The sequence below is a fragment of the Polypterus senegalus genome, chromosome 1 (genome assembly GCF_016835505.1).
Source record: "Polypterus senegalus isolate Bchr_013 chromosome 1, ASM1683550v1, whole genome shotgun sequence".
Lineage (NCBI taxonomy): Eukaryota > Metazoa > Chordata > Cladistia > Polypteriformes > Polypteridae > Polypterus > Polypterus senegalus.
The window spans coordinates 101080207-101102708 of NC_053154.1; the positions used below are offsets into that span (position 1 = coordinate 101080207).

General features: G+C 38.2%; 1 protein-coding gene across 1 annotated transcript in view; it reads right to left on the reverse strand.

Annotated features, from left to right (window-relative positions):
• Positions 1-7492: 7492 nt before the first annotated feature.
• Positions 7493-22502, reverse strand: part of nup160 (nucleoporin 160) — a 45122-nt gene continuing 30112 nt past the window's right edge. The window contains exons 17-36 of the mRNA XM_039754248.1: positions 20393-20553; positions 20046-20182; positions 19821-19891; positions 17447-17606; positions 16887-16956; positions 16579-16677; positions 16375-16494; positions 16174-16269; positions 15931-16025; positions 15714-15810; positions 15434-15539; positions 15072-15232; positions 14886-14946; positions 14668-14778; positions 14412-14535; positions 9014-9115; positions 8778-8919; positions 8535-8660; positions 8335-8436; positions 7493-7820 (exon numbers count right to left, since the gene is read on the reverse strand). Coding sequence (XP_039610182.1) covers positions 7737-7820; positions 8335-8436; positions 8535-8660; positions 8778-8919; positions 9014-9115; positions 14412-14535; positions 14668-14778; positions 14886-14946; positions 15072-15232; positions 15434-15539; positions 15714-15810; positions 15931-16025; positions 16174-16269; positions 16375-16494; positions 16579-16677; positions 16887-16956; positions 17447-17606; positions 19821-19891; positions 20046-20182; positions 20393-20553 — 2225 coding nt within the window. The 3' untranslated portion in view covers positions 7493-7736. The remainder of the gene's footprint in view (positions 7821-8334; positions 8437-8534; positions 8661-8777; positions 8920-9013; positions 9116-14411; positions 14536-14667; positions 14779-14885; positions 14947-15071; positions 15233-15433; positions 15540-15713; positions 15811-15930; positions 16026-16173; positions 16270-16374; positions 16495-16578; positions 16678-16886; positions 16957-17446; positions 17607-19820; positions 19892-20045; positions 20183-20392; positions 20554-22502) is intronic.

Here is a 22502-nt window from a genome sequence, read left to right on the forward strand (position 1 = left end):
AAACAAGTAGGTGCATATATTCAGTGACTGGGATCCAAAATGAAATTGTGTTTATGAAAATATATAAAAAGGTAAAAAAATATCCCGCAACACCCCTCCTAATCCTCCCTACCTTGCCCTTCGAGATGTATTGCAAACTGTGTAAGATGCCCAAGCCAATCAAAAAAAAGAGAGGAGACATTACTGGCCAAGCAGATCTCACACACATTATGGGATGTCAATGAGTTGTCTAGCCGTGTAACATAACCTTCAGATGCTGCCAGCTGACAATACTGGCCCCCGATGTCCTGTTAACCACAGCCACAAAAACGTTCCAGTAGGGACAGATTGAGAAGTTTGAAGACTTGAGAGCGTCTGGTGATTTCCATTTGGAGACCGATGCCAGTTTGATGGCGGTGGTTAAATATGATTGGGAGAGGAGGGTAAAGTCAAGTAACAGAAAGACACAAGGTAGTAAAAGACATAAAATTAGCAACACCGGGCCAAAAGGCAGCAGCTGCAGTCCCAAAACATATGAATGAAGAAGCCCTCTTCTACAAAGAAAGTACAACCCCAAATTAGAAAAAGTTGGGATGGCATGGAAAATGAAAATAAAACAAAAGTGATTGTTAAATTAACTTTGACTTTTTTATTTCATTGCAGACAGTATGAACCCACGCTAAGTCATGTTTTGTTTGGTCAATTTCATTTCACTTGTTAATACACATCTATTCCTGCTTTTTAGGCCTGCAGCGTATTCCAAAAAAAAAGTTGGACGGGGTCGAATTAGGGCCAGTAATGAGGTAAAGTAATTAAATAATGACGTGATTACAAACAGGTGATGTGAACAGGTGATTGTAATCACGATTTTTACAAAAACAGGTATCCATGAAAAGCTGAGTCTTTTAAGGAGCAAAGATGAGCAGAGGATCTCCAGTTTGTCAACAAATATGTGAGAAAATTATTGAAATGGTTAAAAATAATGATCTTCAAAGAAAGATTGGAAGGGATTTGTATGTTTCTCCCTCTACAGTGCATAACATCATTAAATGATTCAAGGAATCTGGAAGAATTTTGGTGCATAAAGGGCAAGGGCCCAAACCTAAGCTGAACACCTGTGATCTCCGATCCCTCAGACGGTTCTGCATCAATAGCTGACATAACCACGTGGGCAAGGGGTTACTTTGTCAGACCTTCGTCAAGCACGGCAATACAATACGATTTATTTTTGTATAGCCCAAAATCACAAAAGGAGTGCCGCAATGGGCTTTAACAGGCCCTGCCTCTTGACAGCCCCCCAGCCTTGACTCTCTGAAGAAGACTAGGAAAACTCCCAAAAAACCTTGTAGGGAAAAATGGAAGAAACCTTGGGAAAGGCAGTTCAAAGAAAGACCCCTTTCCAGGTAGGTTGGGCGTGCAGTGGGTGTCAAAAAAGGGGGACAATACAATACAATACAATACACAGAACAGAACAAATCCTCAATACAGTATGTAGCAGAATTTAACAATGGACAACATCACATAATATGATTTGGATTTGTTTAGAGTTCCGGAGACCTCATCCATCAAGCTGCCTCCCCCATTTGGCCATTCCACAGCTGAAACATGCTGCCAGCCAATCCGATGAAAGGACCCTCTTTCCCATGATTCCTGTGATCCTCCATCAGGGATGACTTTACCATAGGCAGGCAAACAACTTGGCAGGTGGGCCATGGCACCAAGTGCCACATTTGAGTGCCGATAAGAGAAACAGAATAGGTGAGGGTTAGTATTCAAATTCTAACTATCATGTTACTTATGTTTTAGTGCTAATGACTAACAACAGAGATGCAGTCTGTACAGTTAATCAGCAGCTCTAGTCAGGATATGCTAAACTGAAGTAGTGAGTCTTCAGCCGGGATTTAAAGGCTGAGACTGAAGGGGCATCTCTTATAGAAGCAGGAAGACCATTCCACAGTTTAGGGGCCCTGTAACTAAAAGCTCGACCTCCCACTGTTATTTTATTAATCCTTGGAATCCTAAGCAGACCGGCATCTTGAGATCTTAATGTGCTCAGGTTTGTAAGTCATGATAAGTTCAGACAAGTAAGCGGACCTTGGCCATTTAATGCTTTATATGTTAAAAGGAGGATTTTGAAATCTGCCCTAAACTTAACCGGGAGCCAGTGTAAGGATTTAAGAACTGGAGTTATGTGTTCATATTTTCTTGTTCTTGTAATAATTCTTGCAGCAGCATTTTGGATTAACTGGAGGCTGTATAAAGAACAGTTTGAACAGCCAGTGAACACCGCATTGCAGTAGTCAATCCTACTAGAGATAAATGCATGAATTAATTTCTCAGAATCCTGTTTATTTAGAAAGCGCCTTAATTTCCTAACATTTTTAAGATGGAAGAAACATGTTTTGGACAACTTTGTAATATGTGCTTTAAATGACATGCTAGAGTCAAAGATAACTCCTAGATTGGGCTGATTCAGTAAAATTAATTGGGATTCCAACTGAGTTAAATGATGACAAAATATTGCTGTGATCAGCGTCATTCCCTCCAACAATTAACATCTCTGTTTTATCTGTATTTAAAGACAAGTAGTTCTCATTCATCCATTCCTTTAATTCACTAACACAACTAATTAAAGACAACATCGGAGAAACTTCATTTGATTTAAATGAAAGGTATAACTGGGTGTCATCTGCATACGAGTGAAAATTAACATTATGTTTCCTAATGAGAGATCCCAGTGGAAGCATGTAAAGTGAAAACAGTAAAGGTCCCAGTACTGAGCCCTGCGGACACCATATTGAACTTCTGTGTATAATGATGGAGTACTGTCAGCACATTTCTGTACATATTGGAATCGATTTGATAAATAAGAACTAAACCAAGCGAGCACGGGCCTGTAAGCCCAACATCTTTTCTAGCCTGTGCAGTAAAATAGAATGGTCAATGGTGTCAAATGCTGCACTTAAGTCCAACAACATAATTACAGTGGAGTTTCCTTCATCAGAGGATATCAGAATGTCATTTACAACCCGTGTTAGTGCCGTTTCTGTACTATGACCAGTGGAAACCAGACTGGAATTTCTCAAATAAATTGTAATGCGTAAGGTGTGACTGAAGCTGACTGGCGACTACTTTTCTAGTATTTTAGAGAGAAAGGTAAATTTGAAATAGGCCTATAATTATTTAGTATGTGTGGGTCTAGGTCTGACTTTTTAAGTAATGGTTTAATGACTGACACTTTTAGTGCATCAGGTACTGTGCCATGCAATAATGAACTATTGATAATGTTAGAATAGGCTGCAAGAACATCCATTGCACTTTTACTAGTTTTGTTGGCACTGGATCTAGGGAACAAGTAGTGGGCTTCATTTTAGAAATTAAAGTTAAGACTTCCTGCTCAGTTACAGGATTAAAATTACTAAAGTGCTGAATGCAATGTGAGCAGGGTCTGCTAAGCTAGTATTTGGTTTGTACTGTGATGCTGAGATCTGGGATCTTATATTTTTAATTTTCTCATTGAAGAAGTTCATAAAGTCTGTACTGCTAATATCTGTTGGTATTTTGCACTGTTGATCTGAATTCCCATTTGTTAATTTAGCCACTGTTCTAAACAGTACCCGAGGATTTTTATTATTGCTATCTATTAATGTAGAATAGTATTCTGAGCGAGCTTTAAAGAGGGCTTTTTATATTTGTTAACACACTCTGTCCATGCAATTTGAAAGACATGTAGTTTTGTTGTTCTCCATCTGCGCTCCAGTTTTCAACACTCTAATTTAAGAGCTTGAGTGTTTTCATTAAACCAGGGAGAGTTTCTATGTGCTTTGGTCATTTTTGTTTTAGGGGAGCCACTGTGTCCAGAGCATCTCTCAAGGTCACATTATAATGTGATGTTAGCTGATCTAAATTGTTTTCCACGTTTACATTTGATGTTAACTGATCTAAATGGTTTTCCACAATTACACTCGACTTACTCAAGGTATCTATAAATTTTGAAGCAGAATTACAATCTAGATGTCGCACTGTCTTTGTTTTAATCTGTGAGTGCGTTGGCAAGGGCAGAACTAAATCAAATGTAATTAAGTAGTGATCGTAAATAACTTCATTTAATGGATTAATATTTAAAATTTTGAATTTCAACTTTACAAGTTATAATTAAATCTAATGTGTGGTTATGATTATGAGTTGGACCTTTGACAATCTGACAAAATCCTACTGAATTTAACAAATAAGTAAAACATTTGCTAAAAGTGTCAGTTTCCACATCAATGTGTATAATACTGAGTTACATTCACAAATGCCAGTTAAAACTTTACTTGCCAAAAAAAGAAGCCTTACATTAAGCATGTCCAGCATTGGTGTCAACTTCCCTGGGCTCTGAGATGGACCATCATACAGTGGAAATGTGGATTATGGTCAGATGAATCAGTAGTCCATATCTTTTTTGGAAGAAATGGACTCCATGTGCTCTGGACCAAAGACATAAAGGGCCATCCAGACTGTTACCAGCAACAAGTCCAAAAGCCAGGGTCTGTCATGGTATGGGGTTGTGTCAGTGCCCTTAGGCAAAGGTAATTTATACTTCTGTGAATGCAGCATTAATGCAGAAAAGTACATTGAGATTTCAGAGCAACATTTGCTGCCTTCAAGGCGACATCCATGCATTTTTCAACAAGACAATGCAAAACCACATTAGTGGTTACACAGGTTTGTATAAAGGGCTGCTACTGGCCTTGGGTGTAAGTCTGGAGATTTTTGAGTGGGTGGTCTTGCACTATACAAGTCATTTTGTAAAAGACTACTTGGACTCACTAGTTTCGGACAAAGATTGGAGTCGAGGATACAATTATTTCCTGTCTGCTTCACAAGGCTCATTCTCACCTGGAGAAAGCTGGCAACACTGTGAGGATTAGGCTTTTTGATTTTTCCAGCACCTTCAGTACCTTCCAGTCACCCCCACTGAGGGGTAAACTCAGAGATATGCAGGAGGATGTGCCTATGGCATCCTGGGTAATGGACTATCTGTCAGACAGACTGCAGTTTGTGAGACTCAAGGACAGTGTCTCCGATATAGATGTCAGCAACACTGGAGCACCACAAGGAACAGGCCTGTCTCCATTTCTCTTCACTTTGTACAACTCAGACTATAAATATAACACCAGGTCATGTCACTTGCAGGAATTCTCAGATGATTCTGCACTTAAGAGATGTATTGCTTGCTACAAGTACTTGGGGGGTCCACATCAATGACAGGTTGGACTGATCTCGGCACACAGGAGCAGACCTTTTTTTCCTTATTAGACTCTGTTCCTGAAGTGACATTCTTCACAACAACATATATATATATATATAACTACCACATTTTCATACAAATAATGTAGCTCAAAGTGCTTTACATGATGAAGAAAGAGAAAAAAGACAAAATAAATAAGAAAAAAACTCATTAACATAGAATAAAAGTAAGGTCTGATGGCGAGGGAGGACAGAAAATACAAAAAAAAAAAAAAAAAAAAAAACTCCAGACGGCTGGAGACCATGAGACCACCCAGCCCCCTCTGGGCAGTCTAACATAAATGACCAGTCTTCATTGTATTTAGGGTTCTCATGGAAGGTCTTCTCCAGCTCCATGTCAGCCATATCATTTTCTACATTGTGGTGTTCTGCACTGGTAATATCACTTCAAGAGAGGCTCACCGAATCAACAAACTACAGTAATTAAAAACATGGCATCAGTAATGGGACACACTCTGGACCCCGTGGAGGTAGCAGCAAAGGAGAGAATTAAAACTGAGTGCCATTGTTCGCAACGCTGCAAATCATGGCTTCTCTACTTTATTTATACATGGAGTATTTGGTGTAATCAGGCCAAGATAAAATGCCTGAGATTTTAGCATTGGTGGAGTGAATAGGAACACTAGGACAGATTTGAGGATGGCTACTGGAGTCGCAATAGGAAGCAATGAGGGAATTCTACAAACCTTTGTTGGCTGAATTACAGCTACAGTTGTCCGCATAAAGTAAATTTGTATCACGTCACTTACCTTCCTTGTTTGGTATGTCCAAGGTGAGGTCCAAGTAAAAACATCAAGTAAATGGAGCATCTGAAGGTTACATTACTGCCTTTGCTCAGAAATGAGTGTGAAACATCAAAAAGAAAACATCTCAAATTACAAGAAAAGCAACTGATGAGCCATGCAGTCGATAACCTGAATTTGTAGCACTTTACATGGCTGTCCAGACTTAAATGTTACAATTTATGAAAATGATTTACTTCAAGGTCAATGAAAGCTTAACAAAAGAGAATAGCAGCACTTTAGGGACAGACCACTCTACCTCTAGGAATAAGCTTCAGCCTGCTGTAAACTGATTTGCAAATATACAAGGCGTGTTTCTATCCATCCTTCACCATTCCAGTTTGAACCTGTTGATACGGAATCTTTATTTTAACACCTAACCTGCCTTATTCTGGGATCTTTAATTGGTGCATGTGGTTAGATTTTGCCACTTTTTTAAAGTCAACATTCAATTCCAACAATAATTATCTGTAATAACAATTCAAAACTGATAAAAGACAAAGCATGCAAGCCCACTGCACATTCATCTCCCTATACGTATGTCCACTCTGCTCACGTGCTGAACGATCTCTGTTCTTTTTTCCCCTACTGCCCTTCTTTAACACTGATCAACGTGCAGTAATCTTTGGATTTCCAAGATGGCCAAAATAAAATCTTAAGGACAAGGTTTAAATAAATAAGCTCTTGTGAACTTTAGCCACATGGCAGACCAATCTATGAGCCACTGCCAAAGCCATCTGTAGTAACAAGTCTTACCTGTAAACTAAAGCAGGCTTGCTTTAAAGTTGTATAGATTTTCTGTAAATTATATACAAAGCAGTTAAACAGATTAGAGTCAGGCCCCTTTATGAAGGGTGGTATTAACAAAATGTACAGTAAAGTAAAAAACGAAAGTTATGTTGTGCCTAATAAAGTATTTAAACGCTAGTCATTATCATTAAATCACATTATTACTAAATTTTTCTATCTTTAGTCACAAGCATGATAAAAAAAAATATTTTCCGGTTCAAGTTTTGTAAATGAGTAAGAAAGCAATGAAACAGCTTTCTTTGTCACTTACATATATTACTACCTTAAAGGCGCTTGCTAAAATAACAAACACTTGTGTTACTGATGTAAATGGGTGCCATGATTGCATCTTCCTTACTAACAGTGCAGTCTTATGATGGTGTCTGAGGACTTACAAGAAAACCTCTACAAATATTAAAATATCAAAGGTAAATTAGACTCAAAAACTTCACACACTTAAGACACGGAGTAAAGAAAGACAATTTGAATTTTATTTATATGCAAAAACTTTAAAAAACTACACTTTGTCAAATACATTTATAAAATGATACAAATATTACAGGCCTGAATAAAGTAGTAAAGCCCTCCAGTACAAAACAGTCACTCTTTGGACAAGCAGGAGGAAAAAATAAGTTCAAGTAAAATACAAATTTTGTTGTAATGTTCTTTATTAAGCAAAAATATATTAATTTTTCACGACTTGCCGCTCATTAATATGCTAAATCTGTACAACTTCAGGTTGGGCAGAAGAAACAGTGCAGTCAGTTCAGCTGAGCCATTACTACTGGAATGGCCCTTTTCCATGATACAAAGTCAAGCAATCTGGGGCCTCTTAGAGGCTGAAACACAAGAGCCAGTGTCTTGCAGGAGGGCAGTAGCATGCCTGCTACTTTGTCACACTACTTGCTTCCTTGTTGTGGTGGTCTGGATCACAACAGCATGGTATTTCTCCAGCTTGTCTCGCAGCCTCTGATCGAGCTGAAACAAGGAGATTGATTAAACATACTGGCCGATTTAATTAAAAATAAACAATGAAATCGTCATCTCTTGAACTCTAAACACTGGCACTGCCATCATCACTAAGCCCCTGCCTTCAAACATTCAAGACATTTGTCAGAGGGGTAAAACACAAAAAATAAACAGTGTGCCAAAGTGCCTGAAAAATCCCAGTAAAAGGACATCAAGGTCTATTCTAGCATCATTTTTAAGGGGGGGTTTAAACCTAAAAACACTGCTAAAAGTAGCACAACTCTCCCTGCCCATCCAAGATGTCTCTGCCGCTAGTGTTGTCGTGGTGTCAGCGGGGTGTCTCACTCAAACTTTTCTCTAAAATCTACAAAATGAAAAAATGGTCTTATTTTAGCCTCAAGGAACAGTCTGGAAATATGCTAAAAACGAATAAGAGGCAAGACCTGAAGTTAAGACAGCTAAGAAATTGAACCCCTATCACACGCACGAGTACACGCACGAACACATATCGGAAGAGACTCACGTGGGTGCTGTTGATGTACTGGTTCTCACCAAGCGCATGTAGTAACTGGTCGATAGCCACATAAGGAAGCCACACTGGTGGTGCAGTGGCAGACAGGGGTCTCTGAAAAACAACATAACCTTGGTAGTAAAACTAAAGAGAGCTTATTAGTGGACATGGGTGCTTTGATTATTAGCTAAAGCAAACAAAAGCCATCCTACCTCAATTCCAAAGTACTGGTGCCCTTTCCCCAACAAAGCATCTATGTATTCAAGAACAAATTCAACAGCTTCCTCTAGAAGGTCATAGTTTAAGTACAGTCGTAGCAAGCCAGCAGCATCTACCTTCTATGAGAAAAAAAAAATAATTGGACAGAAAACATGTAAATGCCACTTGAGGCAACCTGGTTTATTTGATACTGAAACACGTAGTAAACATGAGCAGCACTCACTAACTTATCTTACCTTGTAGCCATTGACAAGCCAGTCTGGGACTGGTACACCATGAGACAGCAGCTTGTTGATGACACATTTGTGATACTGAGCATTCTGAGTCTTGTATCGATCCAGATATGATGAAAGAAGCCTCCATGCTTCATCTGTGGCACTTTGAACAGAAAGGAAAGTATGAAAATTCTTAATTTTAAATATAACTGGTCTTGGGAAATTAATCTCTTCCAAGGTAATTGAAATATCATTACCTTGACTCCGCAGTGGTGGTTACCAAGGAAAGCTGATTAGCAGCTAGCCAGCCCCAGGCCTCTGCCTGTACTTGCTCCCCACCATACTGTAGACGGATACATCTAAAAATAAAAAAAATGCATATATTGCTGATCAAACCTGTATGAATAAAATCAGCAAATCAAGCCTCTATCACCCATCATCATCATCATCATCGGTCGGCTGCTCATGCGAGTATCACTACGTGATGATGCCTGTGCAGGCAAGAACGATCTTTCGCCACGCAACCCGGTCCTGGGCCGCCTTTTCGATCTCTGTCACAGTCATTCTCTCGTTGCAGATAGAATTGGAGATGTACTGGGCATATGTGAGCACAGGCCTTCCACGTTTGGCCTTGCCTAGTTGTATTGGCAGGACGTACAATGCGTATTTCCTGATTAATTCATCTGGTGGACAACGAAGCATGTGGCCCACCCATGTCAGTTGATGCTGTAGGACTGTAGTTGATAGTGGTTGTTGTTCGCCACGGGCGTAGATTTCCAAGACAGGTATGTGATCGATTCGCTTGATGTTGAGGATTACTCGATAGCAGATGGTTGCAAAACTATCGAAAGTGTTTTTGAGCTGGTTTGTTATGATCCAAGTTTCGCTGCCGTATAGGAGTATGCTTAGACAGGAGGCTTTAAACAGGTGCACTTTGAGGCGTATGGGGATGGTGTTGGCTTGCCAGATGCTTTTTAATTTCCAAAAGGCGCCCCATGCTTGTCCTTTACGTATCTTGACGTCATTCGATGTAGTGGCTACCATCGAACCGAGATATTTGAAATTGCTCACTATTTTGATGTACTCGTTATTAAGAACAAGTGGAAGTTGAGGGCTGAAATCAGCATTTACTATCATCTGTTTGGTCTTCTCGGCATTGATTTCTAAGCCAACTACTTGCCCTTCATTGCTGACGCGTTCAAGTTGTTGTTGGGCTTTTTCGCGACTGCCATCAAATAGTCTGATGTCATCGGCAAAATCCAAATCGTTGATTTTCTGTTCGGGGCGCATCGAACTTAGGCGAGGATGAGTAACAAAACCATAGTCTCCTGCTGACTTACGCATGACGAAATCGATGACAATAATGAAAAATGAAAGGGGCCAAAACGTCGCCTTGGAGTACTCCAGTTCTAGTAGTAAACTCACTTGAGAGGTGATTGTCTACAAGCACTTTGCTGGTTGAATTAATATAGAGAGTTTGGATTGCGTGGACTACTTTCTCTGGGATGCCGTTGTGATGAAGAATTGCAAACATAAATGTTCGTTTGACCGAATCAAAAGTTTTTCTAAAGACGACGAAAGTCGCAAAGAGCGGAAGATTCTTACTAGCTGCACCTTCGAATAAGCAGCGGAGGATGTGGATTTGTTGAGTGCAACTGCGCCCTTTGCGAAAATCTACTGTATCACCCAATACTACTTAACACCAAATCACTCCGATAATGGTCCTCTCTTTCCCTCAGAGATACAATTTAGTCCTGAAAATTGAGATTAAGATTTCTCTTAGGCAAAAAGACTTTTAAACAGATGATGTCGACCATATGAGGAAGAACTTTTTCATTTTTTATGTAAAGGTTATAGAATTCAGTATTGCACCACAGCATATTAGTCAACCAAGGTTTGTTACTAGCTAAAGTCATTAAACCAAATTTAGCATCTTAAAACTAATGGAGAATAATAAATGCTCAAGGTTTTCAGCTAGCATTTCAAAAATCTGACAAACTGTACTTCTTGAGAATGTGTCATTAATTTTAAGAAGAAATGTCTTTGACTCAAGTAAACTATGTTAATCTGAAGGTATGCTGCCTTTCCAAATACATCTATATAGAAAAACTTTCTATTACAGTATATGTACACTCTAGGATTGTGTCCTTGGTGCTGTAGCTTAGGTGTTCAGTAATCTTAAAGCTACAATGTTTCGACATGTGTGCTCTAGATAGGTAGATGGTGTACAAGATAAATCAAACTTACTCTCTCTCAGAAAACGAAAAGCAGGAACAAATCTGGAAGCTAGTCCTGTTTTTTTTTTTTTTTTAAATCCTGGAGGTGAGATTTCTCAGGCTAGAAAAACTTATATGGAAATGCCACACAGGTCAAGGGATGAGAAAGAGTGGCATGGACCCGATACTACACCACAACATAGGAACCTGGATTTTGGAATATGCAACACAACTGCTTTGCTAAGGAAGCAGGCAGAGTTTATGTAAGAACTAGATATAGCTGGATTCAATCCTGCGCTGAGCACTTGGTCTCAAGCCAAACTTGTTCAAGGGTTTGGAAGAATGGGTTACGGACATAAAATACTGAGCAACAGTAGGCCTATAACAGGTAACCAACCCTGTGAAAGCTCCATCATTAGATGTTAGACCCAGAAGTCTGGAGCTGCATGGTGAACTTTAATGATAAGATCTCCACTACTCATAAGCCTGACAGACACAAATGGATAACCTGGGTGTTCCACTAGGTCCATCTGTAGACATTCTAACATGTAAACCATTGGCAAGCCTATATTAACACTACGGCAAACATACAACTGGAAAAAATGGTTTTGCAGAGGACTCTGAAGCAGAGCAACAGTTATGCCTAACCTCGAGTGAAAATCGTCATACAGCACCTAATGATCCAACACACTACTGGACAGATCACAGTGCACCCTTTCAATCTGTTGTGACATTTCAAACAGTATATTTAATTGTAGGTTTATGTTAAATACAAATCAATCATGCAAGTAGGAAGCAAGAAAAAAGTGGTCCTCAAAAACAAAACTGAGACAATCAGAATAAGAAAGTTGAAATACTGTAATGGGTAGAAAACAGTTGTTTTGCAAATTAACTAAAAATCAAGTTACAGAATTTGAAATAAGTTGACAAGGTCATATGCCATCTGAGTTTATTAATACTATTTTAGCCTAATAATTGTATGAGCAGTACAGGTGGTGGGATTTAAATTCTAAACTGAAATGAAGATGATTTTTAAAATAGACTGTTTTATGGACATCAATGCATTTTGAAGCAAGCCTGTTAAAATATACATACAGTGCATCCGGAAAGTATTCATAGTGCATCACTTTTTCCACATTTTGTTATGTTACAACCTTATTCCAAAATGGATTAAACAAATTTTTTTCTTCAGAATTCTACACACAACACCACATAATTACAACATGAAAAAGTTTGAGATTTTTACAAATTTATTAAAAATAAAAAAATTGAGAAAGCACATGTACATAAGTATTCACAGCCTTTGTCATGAAGCTCAAAATTGAGCTCAGGTGCATCCTGTTTCCCCTCATCATCCTTGAGATGTTTCTACAGCTTAATTGGAGTCCACCTGTGGTAAATTCAGTTGATTGGACGTGATTTGGAAAGGCACACACCTGTCTATATAAGGTCCCACAGTTAGACAGTTCATGTCAGAGCACAAACCAAGCATGAAGTCAAAGGAATTGTCTGTAGACCTCCGAGACAGGATTGTGTCGAGGCACAAATCTGGGGAAGGTTACAGAAAAATGTCTGCTGCTTTGAAGGTCCCAATGAGCACAGTGGCCTCCATCATCCATAAGTGGAAGAAGTTCGAAACCACCAGGACTCTTCCCAGAGCTGGCCAGCCATCTAAACTGAACGATCGGGGGAAGAAGGGCCTTAGTCAGGGAGGTGACCAAGAACCCAATGTCAGAGCTCCAGAGGTCCTCTGTGGAGAGGGGAGAACCATCCAGGACAACCATCTCTGCAGCAATCCAACAATCAGGCCTGTATGGTAGAGTGGCCAGATGGAAGCCACTCCCTTAGTAAAAGGCACATGGCAGCCCGCCTGGAGTTTGCCAAAAGGCACCTGAAGGACTCTCAGACCATGAGAAACAAAATTCTCTGGTCTGATGAGACAAAGATTGAACTCTTTGGTGTGAATGCCAGGCGTCACGTTTGGAGGAAACCAGGCACCGTTCATCACCAGGCCCATACCAACCCTACAGTGAAGCATGGTGGTGGCAGCATCATGCTGTGGGGATGTTTTTCAGCGGCAGGAACTAGGAGACTAGTCAGGATAAAGGGAAAGATGACTGCAGCAATGTACAGAGAAATCTTGGATGAAAACCTGCTCCAGAGCGCTCTTGACCTCAGACTGGGGCGATGGTTCATCTTTCAGCAGGACAACAACCCTAAGTACACAGCCAAGATATCAAAGGAGTGGCTTCAGGACAACTCTGTGAATGTCGTTGAGTGGCCCAGCCAGAGCCCAGACTTGAATCCGATTGAACATCTCTGGAGAGATCTTAAAATGGCTGTGCACCGACGCTTCCCATTCAACCTGATGGAGCTTGAGAGGTGCTGCAAAGAGGAATGGGCGAAACTGGCCAAGGATTGGTGTGCCAAGCTTGTGGCATCATATTCAAAAAGACTTGAGGCTGTAATTGCTGCCAAAGGTACATTGACAAAGTATTGAGCAAAGGCTGTGAATACTTATGTACATATGATTTCATTTTATTTTTAATAAATTTGCAAAAACCTCAAGTAAACTTTTTTCACGTTGTCATTATGGGGTGTTGTGTGTAGAATTCTGAGGAAAAAAATTAATTTAATCCATTTTGGAATAAGGCTGTAACATAAAATGTGGAAAAAGTGATGTGCTGTTAATACTTTCTGGATGCACTGTATCATGCAAGTAAAGATATTTACTTTTCTTGTGTTCAACAGGTATATAGTTTTCTTCCAGTTTTCGCAGTAATTAGGTGTAGCATAAAAAAAAATAAAAAGTGTTTATGAAAAGTGCAGCAATATTACATTTCTATAGCAGGCCAAACAACCAAGGAAGGGTTTGTAGATATCAGTTGAAGGGTAGAGGTAAGGAAGAAGCTCGCCATGGACTTGAAACAGTAAAGGAACTGTGCAAAATGGCAGAATCAAAATCAATCTGTGGGAGACGTTAGACTATAATGAAAAGTTTTTAATGTAATTGGTACTTTAAATTTTGTTTTGTGGGTTTATTTGTAATGAGAGGTAGGGGTGGAGTTTGAGAGTGGAGATGTGGTTTCAGGTACTTGTAGAACTTCTTCTCAAATTGATGTGAACTAGCCTAAAATCAAATATGTGAATTCCAGATAATATTTAAAATATACAACATTTCTATTTCATAGGAGTAATTTATGTGTGAGTAAATATTATATTCAATATATTTAAAGATAAAACTTTCCATTTAGCAAATGTTATTTTAATTTCACATTAGACTAACCTGTATGTTTTTATAGTTACAAACCTGCTCTATACAATGCACAGTAGTCTGTGACAGATTTGCTATGAAGAGTCAATTCAAACAGCTATTGTCTGTTAATAGTCTACTTGTCAAACTATACAAGAGGAGAAACAAACCTTTTCTGTTACTTACTTGTATGCCAATCCCTCAAATACAGGTATCAGACTGAGCTTAAACATGTGACACAAAGACAGGGCAGAGTCAAATAGACCAGCCTGAACTAATAAAACTACTGTCTCGTCAGCAGAAGCACTTCCTGTAAAAAGCAGAAAAATTAAAAATTATGAATACCACCAAATCTACACTTCTTTTCTTCTGCTTTTCCCACAAGGGTACTAATAAGAAAATGCAGGATATAAACCAGCAAATGCAAAAAATTATCTCTTACCTGCTATTGGAGCTGCTGCTGGGTTGTGCCGTACTAGAGTGAGCCGGTTTTGAGCCAAAATGTACTCTTTCTGTAAATCCTTCAGCTCCAAAATTTCAATTCGACGATTCACTATAAATAAAAAGGAGAGGTAGTATTAAATCATTCAATCATTCCAACTTCCCAATAAATGTGAAACAAAACTAAGCTGGGCTGCATTAATGCTGTAGGTTACTGACCTGGACTTGTAGCAGATTCTCCATCATGATCCCTTTTTGGAGAGGCTCCTGGTCGTTCATACTACACACAAATACACAACACATAATTAACAAACAGAAATTGGAAGTAAACTGTTGTTTCGACTAATACCCAAAAACAAATTAGCAGAAGAAAGTGGTTTAGGGCTGAAGAAGTGTGCTACTTACCACTCCACCAGATGCTGGTTGCACAATCCATGCATACTCTGGACGGATCAGCCTCAAACAATTCATGGCTACCAGGTAACAGTTAACCTGTTTCTGTAGTCCATTGCGCGTCCGAACCTCCCTTCCAAGGCGCATGCCATATTCATACATCACTGTGCCAGCTGAAGAAAACAAAAGCATTTAAAGAAAGATACATGGGAAACTGCAGACCACTTCCAAAACACAGGGGTTTGCTAGTTATAAATAAAAGGTTGCAACTGCTGAAAGTCGTAAGATGACAGCTCTTCAGGAATAATAGTTTTAATATCATACCATAAAGAAACTATACATATATACTTTGCAGGTTTTTTTTTTTTAAATACCTTTCCTGTAATTATGCCGGTTGATGTGGAATGAATACAGCAGTTCATAATAATTATGAGTCATTAGGTCAACAGCCCGTGCCCGTGATTCAATAATGCTAACCACCTGAAAATAAGGAATGCATATTGTTTCAATAATAAGACAATCACTATAAATAAGTACATTGAGCAAAAAATTCCACCAAAAATCTTGCTTGAGAATTTAAAGGCAAGCTAAAGAAACACAGATCTAGTAAAGTATGTGTGTAAAAAGATGAGATGTATCTGTCTCAGACCTTACCTCATCGTGGAGGTTCACATAAGGAAATTCAACCAAATCCTGTAATTGGGAACGCTCACAGAGCACCACAACCAATTGACGAAGACAGTCCAGCTGTCTGTTGCACAAGTGAAGAGACAATAAGGAATAAATTATGAAACTGGATGCACAGGGAATATATGATGGTAACATATACAACAACATGCTTGACTATGTATGCTAAATTAAAGCCAATTACCTGCTAGGATCTGGGTTCTGTGTAAGAGCTTCATATGCCAACGTGTTGTGTCCAAGGTCAAGGTGATGCTTAAAAATACGAGTCTGAAGGGCAGCCTGTACAAAAAATGTGGTGTAGGAGATTTATTATTACTTAAGGAACAGGGCAGACCTCCAAATGGCAATATTAATAATATATTTATGAAGTGCCTTTCCCATTCTTAAATGAAACAGACATGTACACAAGCATCTTCTGCAAACTTACACGACTTCTCACATCTTCCATTGCTTCAGAGATGGCTGTTGTAGCAAGTTGAATAACTAATTCAGGTAAACCAACATCTTCCAACAACCTCAGAACCTAGAAATTAATACATTAGTTAAAAACACAAGACCATCAGCAATAAAACTAAATAAACAAAACTCAAATAACAGGCTCATGCTATTGCCTAAATATGTGCATTACCTTGTTGTAAAACTGGAGGCGTGGAGCAGAAGTCAACTCCTCTTCTTCAGAACTAATCAGTCGGTCCAAGAACACTTCTCTCCCTACCTCTGTTGCAGCTTCCTGGAAACACTGGAGAGCCTATAATATGGGGTTTTTAAATTACTCAGTACTGTATATAAATGATACATAACACAGGAAGCACAACAGCAAGTCGGGTAATACCTTGTGTCCTTCTCCAGTGGCTAGGTAGCACTGCCCAAGCATGAAACGACATGAGCCAACATTGACTTGGCACCATGGGCTGATCAGTCGAACATATTCCTGTGACAATTACTAAATATCAGTAAACAATGGCAAAAACATGCCTGCATCTTAACCTAATTTTACTTAAAATGTACTCCGTGTATTTGGCATTGGGTAGATTTTAAACCTGATATGGAACCAAAAAAGAAAGCAGGAGGCAACAAACCTATGGTTCAACTGTACCTTCTTATCTCAGTGCTATACTTTTACTAACTGCATTAACATACCTGCAACTGGGTGTACTGGCAGTTTCCCATCATACACTCTGGAAAAAGGAATCCTGGGTTATTGGGCCATCTAAGATCTAGTATTAAGGATTAATGGCGATCAAAAAACTTTCATAGCAAACCTTTAAAAGTAGTCATCACAAATATCAAGTAAAACTATGGTGAAAAAAATAAAATCTGAACAACATTTTCTCTCAAAAACGAACTTCTAATTTTAAAAACAGCTTGGAACTAGACAATATATATTAACTCAGTGGGCATTCCTATTTTCTAATCCACAATGAACTGGTGTCTTACTCTCCAATAGCAAACCAAAACTTTCAATTCTGAGTCCAAAATCAGACCTTCAACAATTAGATTTTCAGTACCCAATTTCAAACATGCAGAAAATATAATTTATTAATCATTTAGACTTTAGAATGTTATACAAAAGAAAAATTCTGAGAAACCTCTACTGTGTAAAGAAGGCAAATCTATCAGTAATACCTACATTATGTATTATTAAAAAGCTGCACTGACCAAAAAGAGAAACGTTTTTGCTTTTTAATAGAGAAGGATACATTTCCTGGAAGAGGTAGACAGTGATCATTGTGATTAGGTGAGGCCAGCTGAAGACACCTCTGCTCAGAGGACTGTCTGACTGGGCATGTATTAAAGAGATGATTCGCTTCCTGGCAACATTTTGGAAGAAAAGTTCAAGCAGAGTCTGTGGACTGGACACTGAACGACCACCCCCCAAAAAAAAAAAAAAAAAAAAAGTATTAACATAAGGATATAAGTTAGCTTTAAAAGATATTTTGTATGTTCCAAAATTGAATTTGAAAGTTTGATAAACCATTTTTTTGGTTATTTTCAACATATTTTGGTTTTCTTGTTTACATAATTCAAACTACTAACCATCTTGACCCGGGTGTGGCTTGGGGTAACATGTAATGATGCTCTTTACACTGTTAATCCTGAGTAACTCTCAAAATAGTATGTTGCTGCCATTTAGTGGAAGAAATAATAAAGTGGCAAAGTGCTTAGAAATATTGATTTTTTTATAGCACAATAAGTTAAATCATTAATATTTGTGAGTGGTTCTGACTTAAACCAAAACATGACGGCATGTAAACAGGAAACTGTAAAGCCAGTTTTAAAACAAATTGAAACCAAGACACAGATAGTGAAACCGACACATATGGCACAATATGACTGAACCCTTGTGATATGCCTGGTGACATTAATTGCATAACGCTGCTGCAGGGTTCAAGCAGGTACAAGGCACACAGGCTAAATTATTGCAATCAAGAAGAAGAAAGAAAAAAAAAAAAAGGGTACAGTATTAGCTTCCTAAGAACTGCCTACGATGCAGCAAGTGTTGTTCATGTCAGGGTAAATGAAGTCAATAAGCCTTGTGCTATGTTAGACTAAAATAAACACAAATGATGTGTTGATCGTGCAGTTCGGACACATTCTACCTTCACATGTTCAAGCAATAGAAAAAAAAAATACAAGGCTGAAAAGAAACCAATTTCTGCTTTTCCAATTGCAACACCAGGCTGCGCAGTGATGACTGTCTCAAAACATCACATGAAGGACATGTACTAATTCTACATCAGTACAGCAGTTGACACTACCTTTCCTACTGTACTTCTGCTGATGTTTTAGTACTTACGTGTTTCAGGTACACAGCATTTTTTTATTGTTGAAAAGACTGAACATTTTTAACTTGTTTACCCCCGGAAAAACAACGCTATGGAGGTTACTTAACATTTTAAAATGAACTGTGCTGTTTATTAGGTACGTGGATTTAAACTGGAATATTTATTAATTTAAAAAAACGAAAGATGATGACTATATACTCTTAAGATCAAGAAAGATGAGGGTTCTAAAATATTCCATGACTAAGAAGGTAGAGGTACTGGTTTAAACGGAATTGTTTAAATTATTTCTTAATTAAGCTAGACATAGTGAACCGACTAAATAAGTGGTGCTTTTTCACTGATGAGGACTACTGAAAGAGAGAAACAAGTGAATTATTCTGAAACGAAAGACATGCAATTCCAATGCTTAAGCACAGAAATGATTTATGAACACACAATGAAAACATGAGAAGTGGTGTATTGCTAGAGAGGATCTTTCAATTTTGCAGAATGTGAATTATTTACTGGTTGTAAACTCTGAATGAATGTGAATACAGCAGTCTCAGCTGTAAAACCATCTTGAGAGATTAAGTAGCTTCTGCTTTAAGTATTATGCTTGCGTCTTACTGATATGGCGAGTATAAATTATTTCCTAGATCTTTTAAAAGTTATACAGTTGATTTGTAAGGTTATACTGCATATTATTGGCTAAACCATTCATCTAAATCATAACCTTCACTTTCAGTATGTGTTATTTTATTACTTCAATGTAAATTAACCATTAGAAATTAAAGGAAGTAGTTGTGTTTCCTTCTCTTCTCACCTATTATTAGACAAGGTATAAATTACCTGAGCAACATGGCTAATCCACTTGTTTAAGTAGGTGGGTGGCTGAGTAGTGTACCGATAACTCCTTTCTGATGCAGGGAACTACCATGTTACAATCTGAATATATTAGATTGCTTTAATTCCATCATATGCAATAGGGTATGTTCAAGAGATAGTTCTGAATTTGAATGGTTCAAGCGGCATCTTTCAACAATGAACTCTCATGTAACGACGTGATAGCTACAAAGCTGTGCTGTACAAGGTTTATTACTATAACTGAACACATCTGAAAAAAAATGTTCTTTTTGGCTAAAGGGTAGATCTTGAATTTTCACTAAGTAATGATTCAGGAAAAGGAGTCATACCCCCAATATTAACCAAGACAGTTAAAACAAACGCAGCATTCTAAAAGTAGAAAATACATCCTACATGCTAGATTTTCAGTTAAAAACACAAACCACTTCATTTAAGATGTAAATACCTGATTTACTAGGCATTAAAGCGGGAGAATCTGAAAGTTCCAGAACAGACAGATGTTGTAGATTGGCTTCCCTGGTGATGGGCAAGAAATTGACAAACATTAGGGAAAAATAACAGATTTTTAAAATTAAGGAAATTCTACTAGGCTGGTATCTTAAAAGCCTACTCTATCAAGAGGCCTGAAATCCATCTTGAGTACCATTACCATGCTTAACTAAATACTCACAATGTATCCATGGCCACAACCGTTGACAGACACTGGCTTGCCCATCTTATAACATAATAGGAATACAGCAGGTATGAAGTTTGAGAAAGTAAGTCTTGCTGAAGTTCAAACAGCTGGTGGCCTCCTCCAAGATATGCCTGCAAAAAAGAAATCACATTCACAAAAACGGTGCTAGCATAAAATAAAAAAATATCTAAAACAACAGTCAATGCATTTCCAGTTTACATGACATCACCAATTCAAAAAGTACAGTTGCTTGAGTGACTGCACTATTTCCTCTAACTCTTGGATTACTTGTAGCTAGAGTATGCTATCAAAAACCCTGTTAAGGAAAGGCACCAACTCACATTTTCACCCAGGCGTAGCAGCAACTGTTGTAGGATTAAGAGGTCCCGACACAGCAAGAAACGAGTGCTGGCACTCTGGTGTGCAGCACGACAGACAACTGTTGCAGCAGCAAAACTTCCACAAATTTGTGCCAGAGTCATTCGGACACTCAGAGGTTGACCTGACAAGGGGACCAAAAAACAATATCATAGTAAAGAAAGAGCAATAGTTCAGTTTCTTTCATAGCTGTTTAACAGAACCGTAGTCAAGGTTTTAACTCAATACAGCTTAAATTATTAGTATTGATTATACTATTTCACAGCTAATATACAAATATGGCATTAAAAATCTGCCAACTTTATTTTTCATTTATTAGCGTATGCAAGGGAAGGGATTTGCCAGAGATGCTACAATATGCTATTATCATAAATTGGTCAAAATATGGTACGACTATGATCTTTTCTTTTGTGATAAATTAAAGAGTTGTGAATGGATCTACAATATATTACAATTCATATCTCTAAAAGTCAAAAAGGTAATCCATCAAATGTAGTCAAAGAAATCAATGACTGAGTCTATCCCACTTTATAGTAGAAATGGGTTATAAACACTGAGGGTGCATAACAAAAACATTACAGCATAATCTGGCCTTTGAGCTAGGTAGGTTTTTTATGAGAATAACCCTTGTTTAAATTTGAGCTGTCCACCAGTAACAGTAATAAAGAAAAGGATTAGAATAAAAACTAGCAGCCACAGTAGCGCTCCAGGACAGGAGCTGCAGACTCTTTGATTAAAATGTTTCATATATAAAATATTATTTACAAAATGTTTTGAATATTTGATAAAAGTTCCATATTAAATAACCATTGGGTAAAAAATATCCCTTAATACTTTGCAATTTTAATTTTGGTTTTTACTGAAGACATTTAGGAGTAATAAAAAAAGGAAAAGGAACATGCAAACACCACACAATTTCAGCTGTGGATTCTTATTTATGTTCTTTTTCATTGATTCTATACTCAACATAAAAAAGCCTTTAAGCAATCCTGTAAACAGGAATTGGAAACAAAGGCCCAGTTTGCTGGAGTACAGTAATCCCTCCTCGATCGCGGGGGTTGCGTTCCAGAACCCCCTGCGATAGATGAAAATCCGCGAAGTAGAAACCATATGTTTGTATGGTTAATTTTATAAGTCCTTATAAACTCTCCCACACTGTTAACATTATTAGAGCCATGAAATAACACCCTTAAGTCAAAGTTTAAACTGTGCTCCATGACAAGACAGAGATGACAGTTCTTTCTCACAATTAAAAGAATGCAAACATATCTTCTCTTCAAAGGAGCGCTGTCAGGAGCAGAGCATTTCAGAGAAAGAGAGAGAGATAAAAGCAAACAATCAAAAAATCAATACGTGCTTTTAAGTATGCCGAAGCACCACGATAAAGCGGCATTTTGGAGAGGAGCGTCCGTATCCTCTAGGCAAATGGGCTCTGTGCAAACAGCCCCTCTGCTCACACCCCCTCCGTCAGGTGCAGAGAATGTCAGAGAGGGTGAGAGAGATAGAGAAAAGCAAACAATCAAGCACCGTGCGGGAAGCATATCTTATATCATTGAGGAGTTTTAGTTAATATGTATTACATGCTCAGATTGGGTAGCTTCTAAGCCATCCGCCAATAGTGTTCCTTGTATGAAATCAACTGGGCAAACAAACTGAGGAAGCGTGTACCATAAATTGAAAGACCCATTGTCTGCAGAAATCCGCGAACCAGTGAAAAATCCGTGATATATATTTAGATATGCTTACATTTAGAAGCCGCGAAAGTCGAAGCGCGATATAGCGAGGGATTACTGTACTTGATTATAATACTAACAAGATGAATTTTGTGAAAAACACAATGAAGTCAAAGTCTCTCTCTTAAACATGGACAGAGAATTTGCTATAAGAATCTCTGCAGCCATGCTAACATTCTCATTCCTATATATGGTGGTTATAAAAACAGAAAAAAGTGTATTTGTCCTCAGGGAACAGTTGATAGAATATTGTATTTTTTGTTTATTCACCCATTCCACAAATTATGAATGGCTTCAAAACACAGAAAATCACTGGAAAAGTCATCATTGATAGTTTTTG